Below are 23258 nucleotides of genomic sequence, written 5' to 3'. Positions count from 1 at the left end.
AATATATGAAAGTTTAATTTTTATCATTACATTATGGAAAATAATGAACTTTTTCACAATATGCTAATTTTTTGAGAAGGACCTGTATATATATACATACATACATACATACATACATATATATATATATATATATATATATATATATATATATATATATATATATATATATATATATATATATATATATATATATATATATATATATATATAATACTTTTAAAATCTGTTTATTTCGATAAATCTTCTTATGTAGTTGTCTCTATAATCTAAATGTTACCATTTATCCATTTCATATTCAAGTTCTGTATATTATTGACTGAAACCTCACCTTCAGGTCAACTATAACATAAAATATTTGGGCTATGTAGATATGTGTAAGTAAGAATTACATTAACCCTTGAAAACAGTAGAACTTCAAAGAGAGGTATAGTCCCCCAGTATATCAGCCAATCTGAATCAATCATGCAATTAAAAATCTAAGGAATAGGACACAATGACAAAATAACAAATCATAATAAAATATTTTATTATTTTTAAATTAAGATTTGTAACTCATGTTTTTCACATTAAAATGAACCTGAAACAAACAATATCAAATAAATACATATCAGTTATAAAACTGTATTTACCCTTGGTGTGCTTATTTAATTCATTTAATTTTACTTTATTATTATTATTATTATGGAAATCAAATGTATCAACACTGTCCAATGGCCAATAAAACCAATCTCAAAGAAAGAAACGTGTAATGTTTTTCTGCCCCCTTCTGGATTCTGAGGCTACGCAAACACACAAATTAGAAGCACGTGACGTCAATAACACCTGTTCAGTGACGTGTCAACTCCTAAACTGAACTCCATTCAGTTGTGAAGAGCGCGAGTTTTGCATAAAGCACCACACGGACAATGTTTTTGAATCACAGAAACGGTGAGTTTAACCGACAGTTGTTGGTCATTACAACAGATATTTATATATGTTGTATCCTGAATCATAAATAGCAAGAAAATGAGAAGAGTGCAAGTTCCCTATTCAGGCCTATTCATGTTACACAATCAGAGTTCAGAGAAAATATCTGTCGCCTTCATCGTCATCGAGCTCTAATCAGTTTAAAGGGCTGTAGAGTTGACACTGGCTTAGCGCAACGTTTTTCCTAACAATATTATGTACGTTTAGACTAACCAGCCGTACCTGATTCATAAAAGAACAACTCACTTGATTGATTTTAAATGACTGAATGTGCTGCAGCTAAAGACGTTTAAATCAGTAGCCTAGTTAAGGTTCAAATAATGCCATCTTGAATTGGACTGAATCTCCATACGCAGCTGTGACAGACAGATTGGCTACGATAGCCTACTTCGGTTCCGTTTGTGTAAACCCATTCTTTTCAGACAGGTTCAGATATGGTCATGGTCTTATTATTAAAGCGGCGTTGATAGCTTGTGAGCTTACCCCCGGCTTCACAGACAAGGCTTAAGTCTAGTCCCAGATTAAAATTCATGTCGAAGCTGTTTTAACCGAAAGAAACTTGCACTGACATATATTATTGTCAGACCTATCTGTAAGAAACCAGGCATTGAATAGGGCAAATTAATTTGCCATTGTATTTCATCACTAGAGGGCACTCGCACCATGCAAACCAGTGATGCTTTTGATTATCTACCATGGTGTGGACTGGAGTCTTGATTATAACAACTACAGTACATAGTGAAATTGAGAGTTTATGTAATATTTATAACAGTTGTTCACAAATTAAGTTATTTTGAGAACAGCAGAGTTGTCTCAATGCACTGTTTGCACTATTCACATAGTGGTGACATGTTCATTAGATAAAGGAAAGGTGCTAAAGTTGTGACATTTTTGTATGAAGCACTTCTGTCCTATCTCAGACTCGTGCAGAGACAGCTAAGACATTTGCAGCTTCAGTTTTGTGTACTAATGCATATACTCTGACATTGTGTATATTCAAAGTCCCTTTAAGGCATTCTGTAGTCTTTGATATGACTAGTCACTTTTGATCATCCTAATTTAAGCAATTTTGGATAAAAGCATCTGTTGAATGAATAAACATAAACCTGAAAAGGTGTATGCAATAAATTATTATATTTAAAATGGAATATAAGCTTACTACGTACTATGCGGTATACTAATCAATTATTTTAAAAATAGGAGGCTGTGTGAAATAGTGTTTATTTCTCTCTCTCTCTCTCTCTCTCTCTCTCTCTCTCTCTCTCTCTCTCTCTCTCACACACAAAAGTTTCAAGCAGTACTGTATATCCTACAGGTGATTGATAATGATTCAAGAAAGAGATACTTATTGCACCTAATGGAAAAAGCAGAGTCAATTATGTTGCATTGTCGGATACAGTAAGTATTTTGGCAAATTTAGGCATGTATAAAGAAATGATGCACTGTATGATATGTACACTTATGCACTGTATGATATGTACACTATACACTACATACTACTTCAGAAGGCTATTTTGAGAAAGCCTTTAAGTCTTGTGGCGCTTTTAATATTGTTTTATTTGTTTGAGCAGCTCACCAAACCAATTTGCAGGAGTTTAGGCTTCTTGTCAGCACTTCTTGTTTTTCTGAAGAATGGGTGACTGATGCAGTGTTTAAAAACCTGTTTGGAAATTATTATTTTTGCAGTTCTGTTTAGTGCTGTTTATGCACAGAAATGACACATCTTTAGACATAATTTACAGTCATTCTACATCACACATCATAATGATACCAAGAGAATCTTCATCTTTTCATCATTTTTATTGCTCATTGCATTTCAGTAAACAACTACTTTGTTTATTAGTTTGCTCTGCAGATGCCGCCTCCTGTAGCTGTCATCTATTTGGGAGGCTTGAAATTTGTTGTTTTATTGCAGACCTCATGGAAAATCTCTTAGATGTGTTTTTTTTCTCCATTACTTTTTGTAAATACCCCTGTCTGTTGTAGTTTATTTAAAATTTGTATAGGGACATTCATGTGTCTTTCAATGCTTCACCTGGTGAAACACAGCCCTGGCATTTAATGCCCAGTGAAAGGCAGCACCCTGAAGCATCTACTCACTGTCCCCAGTGTGGGACTTTGAAGTGCTATCAGGTTCAACACTGAGGCGGGTGAATAGGCAAACAGAGCTTTATTGTCGTAGTGGAGGTTAAGCACAGAATAAAAGAATAGTTGAGATCGCTTGTCTACCTTGGAGCCTGGCTGCCCCAGGAGGATGGGAGACCGTTCTGGGAGAAGAAGAGTAAGTGTCCTATACACAAGCATCCAATTCTCCAGTGGTAAAAGCTAGTAGGATACAAGTAGAATGCAGTTATTTTACCCTGAAAAGCCTGACATATGAAATAACATTTGCATGCATTATAAGTGTTTGCTTGTCAAAAACATGACTCGCATTTTTCTGTTGCAGGCTGATAGCTTAAGTCAGTGGTAAAGTTTATTATGCTAGGCATTATGGGACAGGCGTAGATTACTCTTGGCTAATTAGGTGACTTTCACTTTGCTTTACCGCTGTCTCTGAGGCTCATTAGGACTTTTACAGCTGAGCTTCTGATTACCAGCTCTGATCTACCTCCTCTTCAGAGTTCAGAACACAGCCGTGGGTTACCTTGGGTCAGTGCACCCACACACAGACCCGCATACAGGCCGGGAGGTGTGGTCATTGCCATAATTCCCGCTCTCAGCCCGAGGATCATCACCCAATAAACAGCAAGAATCTGACTGGTGGTTCATAAGAACGTTCAGTGTGAATGACGTAAAAGTTTCACCAAATGGTACTGATGCATCAGCACAGTGTTTTATAGTGTTCACTAATTATCATACTTGGATGAAGTTTTCTGGCGTGTTAACTTGCTACAGTATATTAAACTTGATTGTCTTGCATATTAAATTATTGTTTAATATGGCAGACTAATTCTGCTTATGCAATCAAAACAATTGTTTTAATACCTGGTAAATAGTCTAAAGTGCAAAATGTATAACAGCTACTGTTCATCATAAAGTTTGTCCGCAGCGAACTCTGCCCACATTTTCAGAGCTCGGTGTGAATGTCCTGCGTGTTTGTATTTACTCAGTTACTCTGGTATGTCTCTACCGTAACCCAATGTCCTCTTTACTGTAACAGAATGCAGCCAAAGAGTCAATATTGTAAATTTAGTCTCGCTGTCTAACAGAAAAAGTGCCACAGCCTGAGTTTAGAGTCTCTGTGCTGGCCTTTTCATAACACTGCGTGGTTGGAAATAAATCCACATAGTTAATGGACCATGGTCCATTAGTAATTCCCTGTACATAAACATGAAACTTTTTAGTGTTTGCATGATGGCTAGTAAGTTTAAACCTGGATTTTTCCTAGTTTCTTTAGGGCTTCTTCTAAATTAGGGCAGTTAATTTAATGTGATTAATTTAATATGATATAAATTAACACAATTATTCATTCCCTCTGTCTATTCAGTGCTTTTAAAATTAAATTTTGGAGCTTTCTACTGCAAATATTGACACATGCGATTTAAAAAGTTTATGTATTTATAAACTAACACGAACCTAGATTGATAAATGGTGTAAAAAAAATATTGTTCATTGTTAGTTTATAAAATCTAATGCATTAATGTTAACTTATTGTAAAGTGTTAGTTTTTAATTTATTCACAGTTCTTAAATTTACCATTTATGTCTCTGGACAGAGTCAACAACCAGTTTGACCGATGCTGGTTTGAACAGCAGTTCATAATCTGGTGGTCTGTCTGATGTAGATGTATCAGACAGGAAACTGACAATTGGTACCTCTGTGTTACTCAGCTCATAGAAAAACTCAAATAATTATCAAGGCAGTGTATTAGCTGTGCCAAAATTGTTGTGCGTTTGGACTCCCTTCGGGTTTGGCCAAATTGCATTTGAAAATTTCTCTGGCTAAGTCCAAAGGATCTAATGTCAGTCGGACATGTTTTCCAATGTTTGTTAATCCCCCAGGGGACACAGAGGGGTGAAAATGAAATCAGCGTTCCAGGTTAAAGCAAATAATCAGCCTCCCTCAATGGAAATCCAGGGCAGATTGATGTCATTTGTTTCTAAGGGCTAATTGTGCCCAATCAAGCCTTGATGCCAATGAAGTGGATCGAATGATTGACAAGTTCTGCTCAGTGTTGACTTTGGACCAAAGACAGGTCGTTAGATCATGAGTTTAAGCTCAGGGAGGAAATAACATGTTGGCCGTGTCAGCGGGCCAGGTGAGTGCATGGCCTCTGAAGTGCAGAAGAAGAATGTGATGTCAAAGGAAGAATTTTAAGGTAAGAGAACATGCATGTCAAGTTCTAGAATGTTCAATTTCCATTTTGTGAAAGCATAAAGAGACCGAATAAATGATTGCTTATGCACAGTGACCAAACTTGAAAATAATTTTTGTCACTTTTTTTTCATCTGGAAAATAATTACAATATTTGGCCCTGGCGGCATGATGGCATATGTTTTCACAGCTTTGAGAAGCACTCAAATAACAGAGGTGAAAATAACATTAGGTTATCCTCCAGAGTGCAAGATTTGTATTCAGGCCTCCTCAACCCAAAATGGAGCGCCATTCTTTTTTTTCAGTTACTTCAGGCAGTTCAGTAGTAAAGTTAGATTTAGCTACGCCTCTTTGATGATAAAACTCACATCAGCAAATTTTAATATTTAGATTTTCTCTAAAGACGATTGTCGCTTTGAGCATAAAGCTTTTTTCCCCCTCTGTAAACCGACAACAGTTAATACCCACAGTGGGGAGAAGGTGTTGAGAGAGCGGTGGCTAATGTTGAGTGATGGTGAGGCGGTGACATTGTATCTTCCAGAGCCCCATGTCGGTGTCTGCCACCTCATGGCACCACTTTAACCCCCAGAATTCCTTGCATTCCTCCAGTTGTGGGCCACAAGTTTCACTGTGGCCCATTTAAGATGACTGACATTTTTTTTTGCTACCATTAAGCACCACCAGGCAATTGACCCCCTGACCCTCTACAAGCGACCTGTTGGAGCGGCTTTCAAGTGTATACTTAAATCTTCATGGGTATGGGCTCCCTGATCCAGGATCTGGTCCCGCTGAGCAATCAACACCTAGAGGTTAGTTGGGTGAGCCTGAACCTTGTGGTCAGTCTAGCATACTAAATAGTTTGTCTTTGCTCTGGCTGTGTGCATGTGCATGCATGACTGCATGCGTCTGCGTAGGTATTGTGTAATGTGCTTGCCTTTCAAGTTCATTTGACAGTCTTTTTGGAAGTGTTTTTATTTTGTTTAGGAATGATGCTGTATGGCTGACACCAATGTCATTTAATGCAGTATTTAACCAACAATAATGTGGCATCAATGAACAATGTTTGAGGTGTATATTAGTGTTTTATTAGGGCTGTTTTCAGATCTAAGCGTAAGAAATTATCTTCATGGTTTGTCATCTTTACCTGTGTGAGACGAGATCTAGTTACAATAAAAAAGTTCTCTGAATTTTTAGCAGTTCAGTAACTTAGAAAATATCCTGCCTCTTATTGGGCAGTATTTCTGGCTTTAAATGTTACTCTAAAATTAAAATTTTGTTGTCATGTCATTCCAAATATGTATGATTTTCTATTTTTTGTAGTACTTAGGTGGAGAAATTCTGTGCTATTCACTTTAAAGTAAATGGATACTGGAAATTAAGCTTAAAAAAGGCAGAAATGTATCATAAATGTGGTTCATGTGATTATATTCTCTTCTGAAGCCATACGGTAGCTCCCTTTTCTTTTTTCTTTTTTTTTTTTTGTCATTTTGAAGCTTGACAGCCTCATCTCATATTTGCATTCAGAATATTAAAAAACAATGGTTATGATATATCATATCTTCCTTTTTGGGTAAACTAATTAGTTGACCCATATTAAATATTTTGACACTAATATGCATTGTGATGGAAAGGATTGCTAATGTGAAGAAGCTACAGAAGCTGCATTCTGCACAGTTACCTAGTAACATGTAACTGAAGTAACTATAAATAAATGTTTCCCAGAGTTCTCCAGGGTAAAAAATGGTCTTGCTCAAGCTGGATTCTTAAATAAAACACTGTTTTAGTCGCACAATCAGTATGTGATCTAAAACAGAGGATGGTACTGTATGTAAAATATCCAACAAGTTCTATACTTCAATCTTTATCTGTTTAAAATTAGATTATTTTCTTTCCTCAGATGTTTTATCCAAGATTTCTAACTTCAAGATGTTAAAGTACATTTTATCATATCCTTTGTACACTTCCTTACTAATGTCCTCCTGGAGGCAGTTGGTGAGCTGTAATTGGAAGCATGTTTTTCATGTATTCTTGACCTATCAAGATTGTTGCTGAGATTGTTGAAATCTGCTCTTTATATTTTTTATCAGTGTATTTTTGTAGATAAGATTTCCAGAGATACCCAGCCAGTATGAAAGAAGGCTGCTACCCATTAAGTTGATAAGTAACATATGATTCATATTACTTAAGAGGCTTTATTGTATGATGGGGTTTCGACTGAGAAAAAAAATGAACATGCGTAAGAAATTTAGGACCCTAAAAAAAATCTTGAAATTCCACACCTGGAATTAAGAAAGTGCCTGACAAAGCAGGTTTTAGAGAAGAATTAGCCTGCCGTTATGTGGGCATGAGTGTGTCTGTATATGTATGTGTACATATGGATCTTTGTGCGTGTAGGTAAATGAAACTTTTTTTAAACCCCTCCCCCTATTTAATTCAATGCAAAAACACTTCCTTTTCTACCCTGTTCATGTCATAACACATTTCCTTTTCCTCCTGGATTCAGACACTAGACTGGCCCAGCAGAACGGGACAGGTTTTGGGTTTCCTCCTGAGGACTGAGGGTTTCACAATCAATGAACACTTTGCTGATTTTTATTGACCGTAAAGTTCCGCTTTACTTTCGCGGCATGTAATTCATGCTAACATCTTGAAGGTTTGTATGGTGATCAAAGGATATTATAATAGTGGCCACAGATTTTTTTATAGCAAGTTTTTTTTTTTTTTTTTTTTTTTAAATGTCACTTTGGTATGCAAGAAAATAATTATTGGGTGACATGGTTATGTTTGGAATAGTATACTAGCATACTACTATTAATATTTAGCAATATATAATACCATTCAAAAGAATGTCAGTTATTCTTAATTTTTCAGCAGCCATTATTCCAGTCTTCAGTGTCACATTTTCCTTCATAAATTGTTCCAATATGCTGATTTGGTGCTCTGGAATATGTTATTGTCATGACGTTTATGATGATGCAGTTGTAAAACAGCAGCATTTATTTGTAATACTTTTATAATGTTTTTTATATAAATTAGTCTCGTTTGATCATTCAGCATCCTTGCTGAATAAAAATATTAATTTCTTTAAAAAAAAATCTGAAAGCAAATAAAAATACACAGTATGCAACATTGTACACTGTGTGAGGCACTGTATCCCACAATGCAATGTGTTCGACCCTTCAATTTTAAGTGAAATGAAGCAGAATTAATTAGTCAAGATTCTTCAACAACAATCTGTCTTGGTTCATTGACATGTATACACAAATTTGAATTACAATGCTACATTACAATTATATATTTTTTTCCAAGACTACAATTGTGCATGACTCAATCATTCCTGATATTTTTTGCATGGTTATTTTAAAAAACAGGCAGTATTCGATTCTGAACAGAGCCAGTGACTGACTAGTCCTCATGTTTATTGTTGGACTCTGTGCAACTCATTAGAGGTCAGCTTTTTAGAAAGAAGTAACATTTGGTTTGCAGAATATAGATTTGATCAAGGGAAAACCACTTGCTTTGACCTGTATTATAAATATTGTTAAGAGTTCAGGGAGTCTGAACTGTCGAGTATATACTAAGAATTGCCATTAAAAGGCTGCACAACTACGCTCACCAGCCATGACATCACAGAAATGCCTTGTACTGTTTGATAAAAGGACTTTGAGTTGGTTAACCCGCTGTTTTACTTGTGATTGTGCCTTGTTGTGACAAGGTGAAGGACGTTTAGGGATAGACAATCTGTAGGTCATTACTGCCAAATGAAAGCCTGTGATCTTTGTATAAAACTCTTCTGCTAATGGGTAACCCCGTGTCCAGTGTCATTTCCTTTTGATGTGCAAATGCCGCAATGATCTGGGAGTCGAACTCTCTCCAAACGTCCTCGACAGGCACTTTTAATTAAGGCAGAGAGAAAGCCTCACTGTAGACTCCCCTCATCTGTTTCACATTTTCTCCACCGAACCACTGTAAAGAAACACTGCAGCCCCTGTCATATCAGCTCTGCTTCTAATGTGTAAAAAAAGTCCAGAGGTCTGATTATCATTCAGTCAAAACACATGAGCTGGGGTCAGACCTGTCTAGCATTGACTCAGAGTCGTCCACTAAGTAGCCTAATCCATATATAACTAAACCCAGTATGCGAAGTGCCGCGGTAGCCTCAACCAAAGCCATATGTTCCTGAGCGCTACCTATTTCAAACATCTGCACATCTCCACATCGCTTTATCCCCATATAGGTGGTGCAGAGCTGTTGGGTCGGTAGTGACCTGCAGAACCTCACTGAGAATCTTTTTTTTGTCTTGCTTTGTGGAGATTATGAAGGTCAGCTAGGAGTTTTGCCGATTTGGTCCTCAGAGGACTTTAGTTAAGTTGGATCTTCAACTGGGCGTATGTGTGCACCTTCACACCTGATTCAAATGACACATTTTTACACAAGCGCAATAATGACTTTGAATGTCCCGCAAAAAAGCTAACAATGCAGTAACAAGTAAAAGATAGATATTATTACAATTTAAAATAATGGTTTTCTATGGAAGCTTGTTTCTGCTATGGGAATAAATAAACATATAAATAAAGGCAATTGTGAGTTTTTTTTTTTCTTGCAGTTGAAATTGTATATCATAGTTTGTATTATATATGAACTGTTAGATATAAAGTCGCAATAACTTTTTTTTATCCTATTATGGAAATAATTTAATATACGCAATTATTCCATGGCAGATACATAAAAAAGAATTTCAAGATATAATTCTGAGAAAAAGACAGAATTGGCTATGTTTACACTAGTCATTTACACAGCATCAAAGCTTGAAAATGGAGACTTTTGAAAATGCTGCATACCCCATTTAAGTTTGAAAACTCCGGGGTTGTGTTTCAGTGCACACGGACCAAAACATAGACTTCTGAAAATGATGGAGTGGCTGCCCACCTTTGCTCTGTGTATCCTTGACTGTGTAAATAATAACTGCTTACACATTTACGCACATGCCCCGAGTGCATGAATGGTCATGTGGCGTGTAGTGTGGACGGAGATCGTTGGTGAAATGCAGTGAAAACGCCAGTGTAGATGAGAATCATTTTCATTTCAAAATGCCATTTAAAATTGAAAGATGTAAACTCAGAATTACAAGAAGTTTTTTGCAATTCTGATATATTTTTTGTAAGAAAAATTCGCAATTATCTTTTACATTTTTTTTAGCTTGTGGCAGAAACAAGCTTCCATTATTTTACATTTTAATATATTTAAACTTTTTATTTATTCCTGTGATTTTTCAGCAGCATTACTCCAGTCTTTAGTATCACATGATCCTTCAGAAATCATTCTATGATGTTGATTTAGTGCTCAAGAAATATTTCTGATTATTATCAATGCTAAGAACAGTTGTGCTGCTTAATATTTTTTTGTGGAAACATTTGTAGGCCATTTTGCACTATATTACACCTTAAAATAAAATTACATTTTTACGTTAGAGCAATAAAGTCTTTGTATGTCCCATAATAAGTGAATGTTATTCAGTGACATTGTGATCAAGTGTTACAGGATCATCTGACAGTCTACTAACTTATCTGATGAATGTGTGTTGGGTTAACCGAGCTAATCCTTCACCAGTCGTTTGTGTACAGAGGCTAAGTAGAGCAGATTAACCTGTAGCCTTCCATTCTTTTAGTGTCGCCCGGCCATCTAAACTCACCGTTCCACTTTCCTTTCTGATGTTGACTTTATAAATGTCTTTTCTCAGCTCTCCATCCGTTGAGCTGACTTGTAGGTCGCTAGTATTTGACTCTTTGACATAAGTCTCTTCAAACACACAAGACAAAGGACTGAATCAGTGCAAACAGTCTTGACAAACACAGCAGTCACAGTATCTGCGTCACTGGTTAAGTCAGGCTAATCAGTGACACTATTAGCTGATAGGACACAATCAGATTTTTAGCTTTGAATCATACATAAAATCTCTGGCACACTTTCATTAGTATTGATACTGCAGTTATTTACACATTATAGTTTAGGGGTTGGTAAGTGTCCCCCACCCCCTCCCCCCACCAAGATTTTGAAAGAAGTATCTTGTGCTCACCAAGGCTGCATTTAATGATTTATTGGATCCAAAAAAAAAATTAAAAAGTACTAAAATACTTCTACAATTTAACATGACTATTTTCTGTTTGAATATATTTGGAAATGTAATTTATTCCTGTGATGCAAGTCATTTCTCTACTCATCAGTGCAACATGATCCTTCAGAAATCATTCTAATATGATGATTTGGTGCTCAAGAAACATTTCTTATTATTATCAATGTTGAAAACGGTGGTGCTGCTTTTTAGCAAGCATGATACATTTTTTCAGGACACTTTGCTGAATAAAGTTCAAAAGAGCAATGTTTATTTGAAAAAGAAATTTGAAACAATGTCTTTGATGTCAAACTTACAAATATGTACATGTATTATTGACAGCATCTAAACTGTAAAATGATTTTCTTTTTAGAAATCTTGGTTTTTAGAAAGGTAAAAATCTATTTATTGTATTATAAATATATATTTACTATTTTTTGACACACACACACACACACACACACACACACTATTATTTAAAAATTATATATATAGTATTTTTAAATTATATATCTCATTGTATTATTATAGTTTTTTTTTTCCTGAAAAGTGTTGAATGCAGCACCAGAAGTCATACAGAACAGAATGAATGTTAGAATGTCAAAATAGGTAAATAAATGTAATGAAAGTGTACATATTTAATTAATGTCAGTGAATAAACACAATAACCATTGATATAATTTCACAAATACGTTTTCTGAATCTGAAAGGATTTGTAATCGTTAGAGTTGTTCATACACAACCAGTGTATAATTTAGATTCTGTCACTATCTTAATAATGCATGTTTCCGTGTGTGTGCAAACACACAAACATATGTAGAACTAAATGTATTAATACCTTCAGTTACTAATGAGACTGAACTGGAAGAACAATGGGTTTGAAGCAACATGAGGATGAGAAAGAATGCCAGTGTTCATTTTGGGGTGAACTGTCCCTTTACGACTGTACTAAAAATGCTGTTTAATGAAGGGCAGAATGTGAGTTGATAACATTCACTGCTTCCATCAATGAAACACAGCATTCGGTCCGTCCACAGATGTCCTTTAGAGACACACGACATTCCAGTCCATTGTTGTCCAGCAGCTGTGTGTCTTATTTCTTCATGTGTTTTACGGGTGAGTGAGGACTGACAATGTGTCAGAGAGACAGAGAACTGGTGTAATAGCATCACGCTCATTCCTTTCCCTTGTTCTGCAGCGTTGATTGCTTCCTCTCTCTTTACTGGATGTGTTAAACGCACATGGCGAGAGACAAAAGGATGCTTGACCTTTGACCTCGGGGTAAAAGCAAGCCTAATCTTAAGTTTGCATCCTTGGTTTTTGTCATTATGTTTTTCCAGACAGAGAATGAATGCGACTTTGGTACCTGGGTCAGAGCCGTTCAACTGTTTCTCCGTTTACCAATAGATGTGAGAATATGTGTGTGTGTGTGTGTGTGTGTGTGTGTGTGTACATGCTCCTCTCTATTCACGCAGACACACAGGCCACCCAAGGAAGGTTGTGCTGAGTGTCTGTTGACCCTGTTTTCACCTTTGCTAAACACTGCAATTATCTCCCTTCAGCTCTTTACAGGGAAGGTACACAGATTACTTGGATCTTTGTATCTCGGGTTGCCATAAATGAAAGCAGGGTACTTGGTATTTCTCTTGAGTATAGACCCAGTTTTGAATTACTCTGTCCCATCCCACTTGTCAGTTAGTGTTTCTTACTGTGTAACTCAGACCAGTACTGGTGTAGAAAGATGAGAATTGGGAGCTGCACTCCGGTTAATAATCTACTTGCAGCATTTTTGCGTGGTGTATACTGGATCTTAAGTACACCATTTGTATTATCTTAATATGCACCTTTATGGAGTAGATAAGATTCAAATTTTTCTCTTAAAATGTATTGCCCCAGTTGACAAGCTGTTGTGTTCTTTAAAGATATATATTTTTGCCAGTATACATTAATGGTATTAATGCTAAAATCAGCTTTCAAGGCTCAGACTGATGCACTGTGAGCATACTGCATATATATAGCATAATTTTATTAATATTAATTTATTATTCATGCCTTTTTTGGGGATATTATTCATACTTATATTGGGGTGCACTATTATTCAAAAGTTTGGGGTCTGAACAATATTTTTTTTTTTTTTTTTTTTTTGGAGGAAACAATTCACAAAGACTGCATTTATTTGATCAAAAATACAAAAATTAATACTGAGCAATATTACACTTAAAATAACTGTTTTCTGTTTTAATAAATTTTAAAATATAATTTATTCCTGTGATGGCAAAGCTGAATTTTCAGCATCATTACTCCAGTCTTCAGGGTCACATGATCCTTTAGAAATCATTCTGTTATTATTATCAATGTTGAATATTTTAGTGAAAATCATTTTTTTTTTTGGTGGGGGGGGGGTCTTTTATAAATAGAAAATTTACTTGAAATCGAAATATTTTGTAGCATCATAGCTGTCACTTTTAATCAACGTGTCCTTGCTGAATAAAAGTATTATTTATTTATTTTACTTATTATTTACTTATGCAGCGAATGCAAACAATAACAAAAAGGCAATATTCAAGAAGAAATATTTAACAAATATTTAATTTTGTGGTAATTTATTGAAGGAATAATGTGGTTCCTACTTTTTATAAAATATTTACAAAACCTTTCACAAGGTTAATCTCTCAAAGGAAGACATTTTCATGATAACATAATTTGTACAATGAGGTAGATAGATACAATACATAAAATAGCTTATTTATATGTGTGAAATATTACTGAATAAATGATAGCACTTAAAGAGAAAATAACTTAGTGTAACTGAACATAAATTAAAATTTATACCTGTACAATTAAAAAAATCATTTACATATCAGTCCATAAAATCCAGTTATTTAAAGCAGGAACATGTTGTAGCAATGAAGTTGTCTTGTACACACGAACAAGTTTAGTATAAAACTGCCCAGTGAAATGGAACTAAGAGTGATGTAAGAATATTTCTGTGCTTTATTCCAGTCCAAAAATCATATTTCCAGATGTGATTTACAGTATAGCATTCCAGTAGTGTTCTGAAGACATATTTATTTAAATTTCCTCTTTGGTTTGAACTTCCCAATCACCTGCAGCCGCAGGACTCCACCACCATGTCCTCATACTGCTTGTATACGACGTTATTTCCTGCGTCGATGTACAGGATGCTGATGGGACTGAGTTTGGACGGGACGCAACAGCTGGGCGGCATGTTGCTGGGGTTCATGGAGTTCATGAGAGTTTGTATGATGGCGTGATTGGTCGGCTCCAGGTGAGACCGGAGAGGGAAGTCACACATTCCCTCACAGTGATAGGCCTCATAGTCTAAGGGAGCGATGATCCAGTCGTCCCAACCCAGTTCCCTGAAATTCACATGCAAGGGTTTTTTGCTGCACCTAGATTTGGACTTTTTGCCATGTCTCTTGCCATGGCGGTTGGGTAAAGTGGTCCGTCTTCTCCGTCGGGACTTCGAGTGAGGTGCTTTCTCCTTCCCAAGACTATCCAAACCCCACAGCTTTATCTTCTCCCTTTTTTCATAGAAAAGGCTTTGCCTCTTTTTTGACCTTGTGAAAACAACCAATATGGCTTTCTTTAGTTGCGGACGGCCATGTCTGAGAAATCCAAGATATTGCAAGTCGATATCCCTCTCAGGATTATCTAGCGTCGCCTTGAGCTCCAAACAGAAGCGCGTCCCGTGGGAGTGGCGCTGACGTTCCTTAAAAACCTCCCATACGTCAAAAACCTCCCATTTCGGTTTATACGCATCCTCCAGATCCAAGGTTTTGGAATCGAGGACAGTGTGCGACTGGCAGGAGAGCAGCTGTATCTCCACTGGCCCTGTCTCAGACGCTCGGAAGCTTCCGGAGATCTTTGTGTATATCCTCAGTTCAGCACCCAAGAGCTCCACGTTTTCAGAAAGAGTCGATACATCGAATAAGTATTGCTGCCTCCACAGTGGGGAGTTCAAAAGGTCATCTGGAACAAAGAGGACAAATGTTTAGTGGACAGTGGCTGTACAGTATTTACAAAATCAGTTTACAGAGGCATAGAGAGATAAAACGTGAATGCAGAAGAAGAAGAAAGTTTCAATCAACTAAGATGGAAATTTCTTTTCTTCCTATAATATAATTTTTTTTTTGGCCAAAACATTAATTATAGACTGTTTCTCTCAATGCATCTGTAATATAATTATTTTGCAACGAATTAAGAATAAAGTGGCTCTCATTGAAATTTGTTCACTCTTTTTTTTGATGAAAATTAGAATTTGAAAATTAGAATAAACCTGATATTAAATAAGAAAGAAATAACTAACCTTGACCCTCGTCCACAAAACTCGTTATGGTGTTTGCTGCTTTTGACGAGCGGAAAAAACTCGCGTTCAGTCCCAGTTTCTCAGCCGCGGAAAATGTCTTGTAGATGGAGATCATGTAATCATGAGGTTCAATTGCATCCTTGATCGCCCGCTGTGACTGTACGTCTCCTGATAACGGTGATGCTGACAATGTACTTTTGCCGTATTTGGCTCTTCTGTGGCCATCAGCAGGAACAGTCTTGGACACTTTCATGCCTTTGGATGCGGTTGGAAACAGAGGATTTATTGACTGAACACAAAGAAAATGCAAAAGCAGAGTAAAAGTCAAAAATACCCCTGAGACTCCATAAGAACACATCTTGTAAATGCACAAGAAAAAACGAAGGAACTGCTTGGGAAAAACACGGACACATCACATGTGTGTGGAGGAGCGCAGACTGAGGGCAGCTCCTCTAAAGAACTGCCTCAAGTACCGTCATGACATTATTAGCTCAACTCAATCCAAACAACAAGACTTAAACACCTCTGCCTCCTCCCCAGTTTTCAGATGATGCTATACAGTCCTCTATGTCGGAATCATTTTTTATATGCGCGATTAACAGTAGAACATTTATAAGTTTTGTATGTTTTACATTATATTGGTTTATTTAGATATAAGGTTTTATTAGAACCAAGGTACCACGTAGCGTTTTAAATACGGATGCAACTGCTATGTAGAATACGAAACAATAGTTAAAAAAAAAGAAAAGTGACAAAAATGTGCAAGTTTTTAATTTCTTTCTTTAAGCTCATCATGAATGTGAACACATTGTTTTTTTTCCCCCAAAGTTCGGCAGGTGTAAGTATGAGGATTGAGCGCTGTGGACTTTATCTCCCTCTAGTGGTCCTCCTCTCTTTCTTTCTTTCTTTCTTTCTTTCTTTCTTTCTTTCTTTCTTTCTTTCTTTCTTTCTATTGCATTAACAAAGAAAGCATCCTCCAGATGTTGAATAATATGATATTTCCACACATGTGATGTGGTCAGAATTAAATGCATAGTCATGGTTTTTTAAAAAGACTGAATTGTCCTGTTGTGCATGTTGTAAATATGCTTTGAAAATTGTTTGTAGACATTTAAAATCACCATGAAATCAAAACCGACAATTGTTTTTGTTTTTTATGAAACATTTCAGTGTTTATTATACCGCATATAATCTGTGCATATCATTTTTGTTTAATTCATGTGCTCTCATAATCTGATCCAATCAATTCTCACCCTACTGTTTTTTTCCTCATTCAAGAAGCAGTTTCACTTGAATATACAGTGTTAGAGTAGAGAAGAAAAGACAATTGTGCCTTTCATTTCATGCTGACTATACTATATAGTACATAGAAAAACAAACTATGAAAGAACTTCAAATTTTATTAAGCATACAAGAAAGCATGTAAATATATATTATTGAAAGTAAAAGGAATAGATTTAAATATTTAATTTTGTTAAAAGTTGTTTTTGTTCTATAGTTATTATGAGTGAATGTGCTCAGAATTTATAGTTGTGGCTTACAGATTATGATCATATGGAAAAACAATAGTAGATTATAAACAAAGACAAATCATTAGAAGACAATGTAATATATTTATAAGAGTGCACTGTGTGTTGTGATTATTTAGGGTATATTGGGAATGTTATGTTGTGTGTTCAACAGCATGAGCAGATACACAGACTGTGACAAGACAGCTGGACTGGAGTCAAAGATGCTGGGGATGTCATCACCCTCCGTGGTGATGACCACAGAAGACGGCGTTGTAGCTGCTCTGAGTGTGAAAGATCTGGACTCAGCCTTCCATTCATTCAGAGTAAAGGCCAACTTCAAGCTCTCACCTGTGAAAGGGGTACAATGAGAAAAATTATTGTAAATACTTAAAATAACAACTGACTGCAACACCCCCCCCCCCCAAAAAAAAAAAAAACAAACAAACTGAATTTGTGTAACAAAGGCAACCCACCACTTGTAAAGATGGCTAAATCAGTGTAATTGGCCCAGCAGCCACTGAATGGGATGGTGGTGTTTCCTTGAAGTCCCTCTGCCAGATTTCCATTAGCATCTTTGAGCACAGCTGACATGGTTAGAGTCGTCACACCCACAGACACGCAGTCACCCTGAAAACAGATGCACAAAGATGCTCTTCCTGTTCGATACCAGGTGCAGTTTTCTAGTAATTGCCTGAAAACTACAGTTTCAGGTATTCTTAATGAAATCAGGAAGTGTCTGTCTCACCGCTCTGTCCACAGCCATGATGCTGGGCTGCACACTGAGGGGCCCGGGGGCCAATCCCGCCACAGGCTGGACCACCATCACCAGGGACGATACAGTCTTGACCGTCTCCACCTGCTGGTCCTCACGGGTCACTTCCTGAGTTGCCACCTGAGAGACAGAGACAGTTACAATGAGGAAAAGCCACATTACTTAAATTATAAATATTAAAAAAATATACAAATGGATTTACATGAGGTCAAAGTGTCTGATTAATTTATGGTCCCAAATTTCTATAAATTTTACTTGTCCACTTTATGAAGAATTTTGGGGTATAATATGTCAAAGTTTACTTTATTTAGCCATCCTCACTTACATAAATGAACTATTAGGAAAAAAACATAAAAAATTATATCTGGTATCTGAATAATTTTTGGTTTCACATGTATTTATGTATGTGTCATTTTCTTTGAAAAAAAAAAAAAGTAAAAATGGTGATACGCACACACATACACACACACACACACACACACACACACATATATATATATATATATATATATATATATATATATATATATATATATAATCAAGCAAAAAATGAGTGTGGTAGTGTATATATATATATATATATATATATATATATATATAATATACACACTACCACACTCATTTTTGCTTGATTATTTGAGAATAACCCAGAATATTCCTTTTAATATCAACTTTCTAAATGGTGCCTGATATCATAAAATCTGAAATAAAATCTTACATCATTCCAGGATGGGTCAGTGGAAGGAGGAGGAGGAGCGATGATGCCCAGGGACGACACATTGAAGCCGATGGACTGACTCAGATTGCCGGAGACAGCAGCGCGGCCCAGATCATCAGCAATGTTCTGCAGGACCTCAAACTGTTTGTCTCCTTCTGCAGACGGTATATAAATATACAATTTCAGACATTGTATTGTGACTAAACACTGTATTTATCATTTATTTTGAACACACTATAGATGCCGGCTCTAACCAGTGCTGTTGCTAGTGGAATTCTGGACAGGAGGCTCCCTGATCTCCACCTCCACTGTCAGTCCTGTTGAGCGCCGCCTTCTTGCATTAGTTCCCTCACGGACGATTTTGGTGATTCGAATCTTGTTTGGGGGTATTTTCAGGAATGCAGCCAGATTGCTGACCAGATTTTCCCCGAAGAATTCCTCCTCAGTCATGGCCGGGAGGTTGAAGGCCAGGAACAGAACCGGAGAGGTGAGGATTTGGAGCGGCTCTGAGCCACGAAGAAGTATGTTCATCATTTTGTAGTCTTGGTCAAAAAAGTTGGAGCCATGACTGGAGTTGAAACCAGGAAAATATTGACCTGAGGAGCATAGAGAGGATTTAAAATAGGAATTATGATCAAGTGAAAAATTATTTTGGTCTTCTAGCCTGCAGGGGGAGCTGTTTAACATGAATTATCTTGCTGTACTCACCTGTATAAGTTGGGTCACGCAGCGTGTAGTCCGTTTTGTCTGCATTCCACTGTGCATTTGTTGGACCAATCAAATTATTGTTAACATACACATCCAGCCGCTGAGGTTTTGAGTAAAATATAGCCACCCTGACAGCCTGAGGACAACAGAAGATTAGTGTAGAATACAGTGCTTTAGTAAACAATAAATTCAGTAAAGTGTCTATTGTAATACTGTATAAGCTAAAAAAAGAAAAACATACAATAATTGCAGATAATCTTATATATATATATATATATATATATATATATATATATATATATATATATATATATATATATAAATTATATTTTTTATATTTGATTTTTTTATATATATATATATATATATATATATATATATATATATATATATATATATATATATAATATGTATATGTGACAAAACTAGAAATAATACAATGTAAATAAATTATAAATTATAAAAAGAAATGTAAGGTTTTTTTTCTTACTATTTCTTTTATTGTTTAATCTTCTATTCTAGTTTTTTTTTTCTTACTATTTCTTTTATTGTTTAATCTTTTATTGTAAAATTTTGTGTGACCTGTAAATGCTGTGTTTTTTATGATCCATCTTACTGACTAACCTCTGTAGGTCCAGCATTTAGCAGCATAAGTCTCAGCTTCTGTGGTGTTGTGCTGGTGAAATAGATGTCAAAGGATTTATTGGTGGCAACAATGGCGTGGAATAGAGATACTCGCTTCTGACACGTGTAGCCGGCGCACCAGCCGTGGTCTTGTGGGCCTGTGACAAGATATTCACAGTAAATTTATAAAAATCATTAATACACATCTTTTTCTGCTTGTGGTAGATGTTAAATTAGCAGTACGAGGGGAGTTATAAGTCATACCATTTATCAAATCCACATATTTGTCCCCCAGGATGGCTACAGGTGAAAGACGTCTGGTTTCTGTGTCTGCATCCAGACTCTCTATGACCAGCATTCTGTAGTTGAGCCCAAAACACTTGTAGCTCTGCCAGGTGCTCATGTATGAACAAGTGTCTCTGATCACACCTGCACAGGGAAACCAGCAACATCAATGCTGGAAGCAACTCCATCATTCAGCACTCACTCTTAAGCCCTATTCGCAAGGGATTAGTATTATCTGTGGACCTTGTGTGATTTTGAAATTACCCCCCCCCACATCTGAATTTCGTGTGGTACATTTGCACGGGATAAGCAAAGCCTGTGATTTTACTCGAATTTACTGACTTATCTCCCGGATACCCGGATGTCAACGCTTTGAGAGTCCCGTTCTATGGTCCGGTTAGATGGATTTTAAAAAAGAAACTAATACAGTATCGTGCTCTGTGTCATTTACATTCCACCAGGTTAAAATAATATCTCAAGCTTTATGCTTGATTTATTTGTAACATATTAACCTCAAAACCTTTTCAGCTTTCTTTTTCTGCAAATTGTATGGTGTAGCGATATGACAGCACCCAAAATACTATCAAACACTCCAACGCAGCTCCATTCTTCGCGAAAGATGGATAAAAAGGTGCACAGGAAACAAAAACCTCGAAAAATGATATATGACCTGCCGAATATTGGCCAAATCATAGAGATGCCTTTCGCACGGGACTAGTATTATCACAGGACCTCGGTGTTTGGTGAAAAATGGTTGGTAATTTGTGGGGGAATTTTTACTTTACAAATTACAGACATGGCCGAATAGGGCTTTAGAGCAGCGTAAATAATCAGTTGTCCTCAGATGTACCTTTGTAAGGAGCGATTTGATTCACAGGTATCCGGCTGCCATTGAGATAGGTGAGCATGACTTTGGGGATGCGGTAATCACCCAGTCCATGCCGGGGATCCCCGTCCCACTCGTACTCAGACTCCGGCACCACTGCTCCCACTGCACCCAGGAAACTACCATCCAGATCCTTCAAAAAAGTCTTCTTCTTAGCATCACAGTCCATGTCCACACAGTCCGAAGGGTTCACCTTGCTGATATAAAAGAGAAAGAAAGAAATCAGCCACTTTTACCTTTTATCTATGAAAATTCAGCTTTCCCATCACAGATATAAAATTGTAATATTTCAAGTGCTGTCAAATGATTAATAGCGATTAATCGCATCCAAAATAAATGTTTTTGTTTACATAATATATGTGTGTGTACTGTGTATATTTTTATGTATATATAAAGACACGCACATGCAGTATATATTTTGAAAATATTTACATATATTAACATGCACATTTGTATTCATATAATTCATATTACGCATAAATATATAAACAGCATATTTTTTTTATTTATTTTATTGCATGTGTGTTTTTTTTTTTTTTTATTCATATATATAAAGTGTACAAAAATATATTTTGTGTAAAAAATATTTTTTTTTTTGTGTGATTTTTATTTTTTGAGAGCTAAATATTTCATGATATTACTGTTTTTATTGTATTTTTGATCGAACAAATGCAATCTTGGTGAGCATAAAACACTTTTTTCAAAAACATAAAAAAAATCTTTACTATTCCAAAATTTTGACAGCTAACATGTAAAATATATTATATTAGAATAATATAAAATAATATAAATAATATTATATGGATTAATGATCCCAAATTTAATATTTTTGGGGACAATTCTTATATTCATGGTGACATGCTGTTGCATTAAGGGTACCAGTGTGCAATTCTGCATGAGAGAAAGCCTATATATATTGCGCACTGCTAGTTATGTTCAGTTTACCTCAGATCAGGCCGATGAATGAATGCTAGAGAGTCCTCTGTGCTGTTTATCTTGGAAATCCTCTCAACACTGATTGGATGTTGTAGATCCTCATTTCCGGGGTTGGTCATGAACATGTAATTTCTCTCTGTTGTACACACACTCTTGAACCCGACAAAAGTTGTGTCTGGAGTCGGAAAGAGAAAACAGTAATTACTTTTTACATGAGATCTTTATCAACTGTAGAAGGTTTTATACTGGCGATTCATTCACATTTCAAGACTCACCAGAGACCGTCATTATACCAGCTATGGCGTTGTAGCTCATCAGTCCAGTGAGAGGTTTTTGTGGTCCAGTGTTATGGTTCGATTCAAACGTCGGCCAGCAGATTCCAGACCTGCCACCTGTTGATCATACAAATGCCGTTAGAATTATTGGATCAGTTATTTTAAATTTATTCAGTAGTGAATGGATGATTCTATAATATGTATTGTACCATTAGGAGGACGTGGGGCCATGTGACTTCTGCTGAGTGCAACATACGTCATAGTTGTGGATAGAGTGTCAAAACAGTTGAAGTTGGGACTACTGCCTACAATCAGGGCACCCTGGAGTGATGTTTTTAAAAAATATTACTAAAAGAATGCTTTCTTAGTTTTTACTGAAGAGACATAGTGCTTCCTCACCTGTACACGGACGGTTTTGTCAGAGTATGCGTGGCTGAGTGAGGAAGGACTGTAGATTAGAGACATGATTCCCATTCCATTATCAATCAGGCTTACGTTGGAAATCAACACATTCATGGATACCTGAAGGTGTGGAGAGAACATTACTTAAAAACAACACTCACCAGACCAGCATAATGCATTTGTATAACTAACAATTATAGTAGGATGTTTGTGGATCATTTATCATACTTGGACATAAATGCCAAAATCAAAGCTTCTCCAGACAGTGAATCCCTGGATTTGAGAGCAACCAGGAAGTCCATCTTTGTTCATGTAGAGTCCATACAGACCACCGTGTGCCTCATTCTGACTCCACTGTGCCACTGAATTTGGAGATCCTTTGACATTGTTGAAATAATTGAATCAGTAAAGACTGA

At 36.2% G+C, this 23258-nt stretch overlaps 2 protein-coding genes across 2 annotated transcripts in view; both read right to left on the bottom strand.

The window, feature by feature from the left end:
* Positions 1-14001: 14001 nt before the first annotated feature.
* LOC109055524 (growth/differentiation factor 6-B) lies at positions 14002-17370 on the bottom strand. The gene is made up of 2 exons (XM_042745735.1): positions 15726-17370; positions 14002-15388 (listed from the first exon to the last, which is right to left on the bottom strand). Exons 1-2 carry the CDS (start codon positions 16081-16083, stop codon positions 14499-14501), a joined length of 1248 nt encoding a protein of 415 aa, XP_042601669.1. The 5' UTR covers positions 16084-17370; the 3' UTR covers positions 14002-14498.
* pkhd1l1.1 (PKHD1 like 1, tandem duplicate 1) overlaps positions 17370-23258 on the bottom strand; it is a 36504-nt gene continuing 30615 nt past the window's right edge. The window contains exons 64-77 of the mRNA XM_042745981.1: positions 23071-23219; positions 22840-22962; positions 22650-22761; positions 22441-22557; positions 22175-22340; positions 21194-21426; positions 20323-20487; positions 20059-20216; positions 19435-19570; positions 18981-19322; positions 18727-18881; positions 17982-18128; positions 17710-17863; positions 17370-17584 (exon numbers count right to left, since the gene is read on the bottom strand). Of these exons, the coding sequence (XP_042601915.1) occupies positions 17370-17584; positions 17710-17863; positions 17982-18128; positions 18727-18881; positions 18981-19322; positions 19435-19570; positions 20059-20216; positions 20323-20487; positions 21194-21426; positions 22175-22340; positions 22441-22557; positions 22650-22761; positions 22840-22962; positions 23071-23219 (2372 nt within the window). The remainder of the gene's footprint in view (positions 17585-17709; positions 17864-17981; positions 18129-18726; positions 18882-18980; positions 19323-19434; positions 19571-20058; positions 20217-20322; positions 20488-21193; positions 21427-22174; positions 22341-22440; positions 22558-22649; positions 22762-22839; positions 22963-23070; positions 23220-23258) is intronic.

The sequence above is a fragment of the Cyprinus carpio genome, chromosome B19, assembly GCF_018340385.1.
Source record: "Cyprinus carpio isolate SPL01 chromosome B19, ASM1834038v1, whole genome shotgun sequence".
Taxonomy (NCBI): domain Eukaryota; kingdom Metazoa; phylum Chordata; class Actinopteri; order Cypriniformes; family Cyprinidae; genus Cyprinus; species Cyprinus carpio.
Note: the sequence above shows the minus strand (reverse complement) of the source record. Positions and strands in the feature narration are given on the sequence as shown.

Excerpts from the sequence above, each read along its gene's own strand:
- LOC109055524 (XM_042745735.1), bottom strand. The coding sequence starts at position 16,083 with ATGTGTTCTTATGGAGTCTCAGGGGTATTTTTGACTTTTACTCTGCTT. Across the intron at positions 15,389-15,725 it reads TTTTGTGGACGAGGGTCAAG|ATGACCTTTTGAACTCCCCA; the intron begins GTTAGTTATTTC and ends TCTTTGTTCCAG.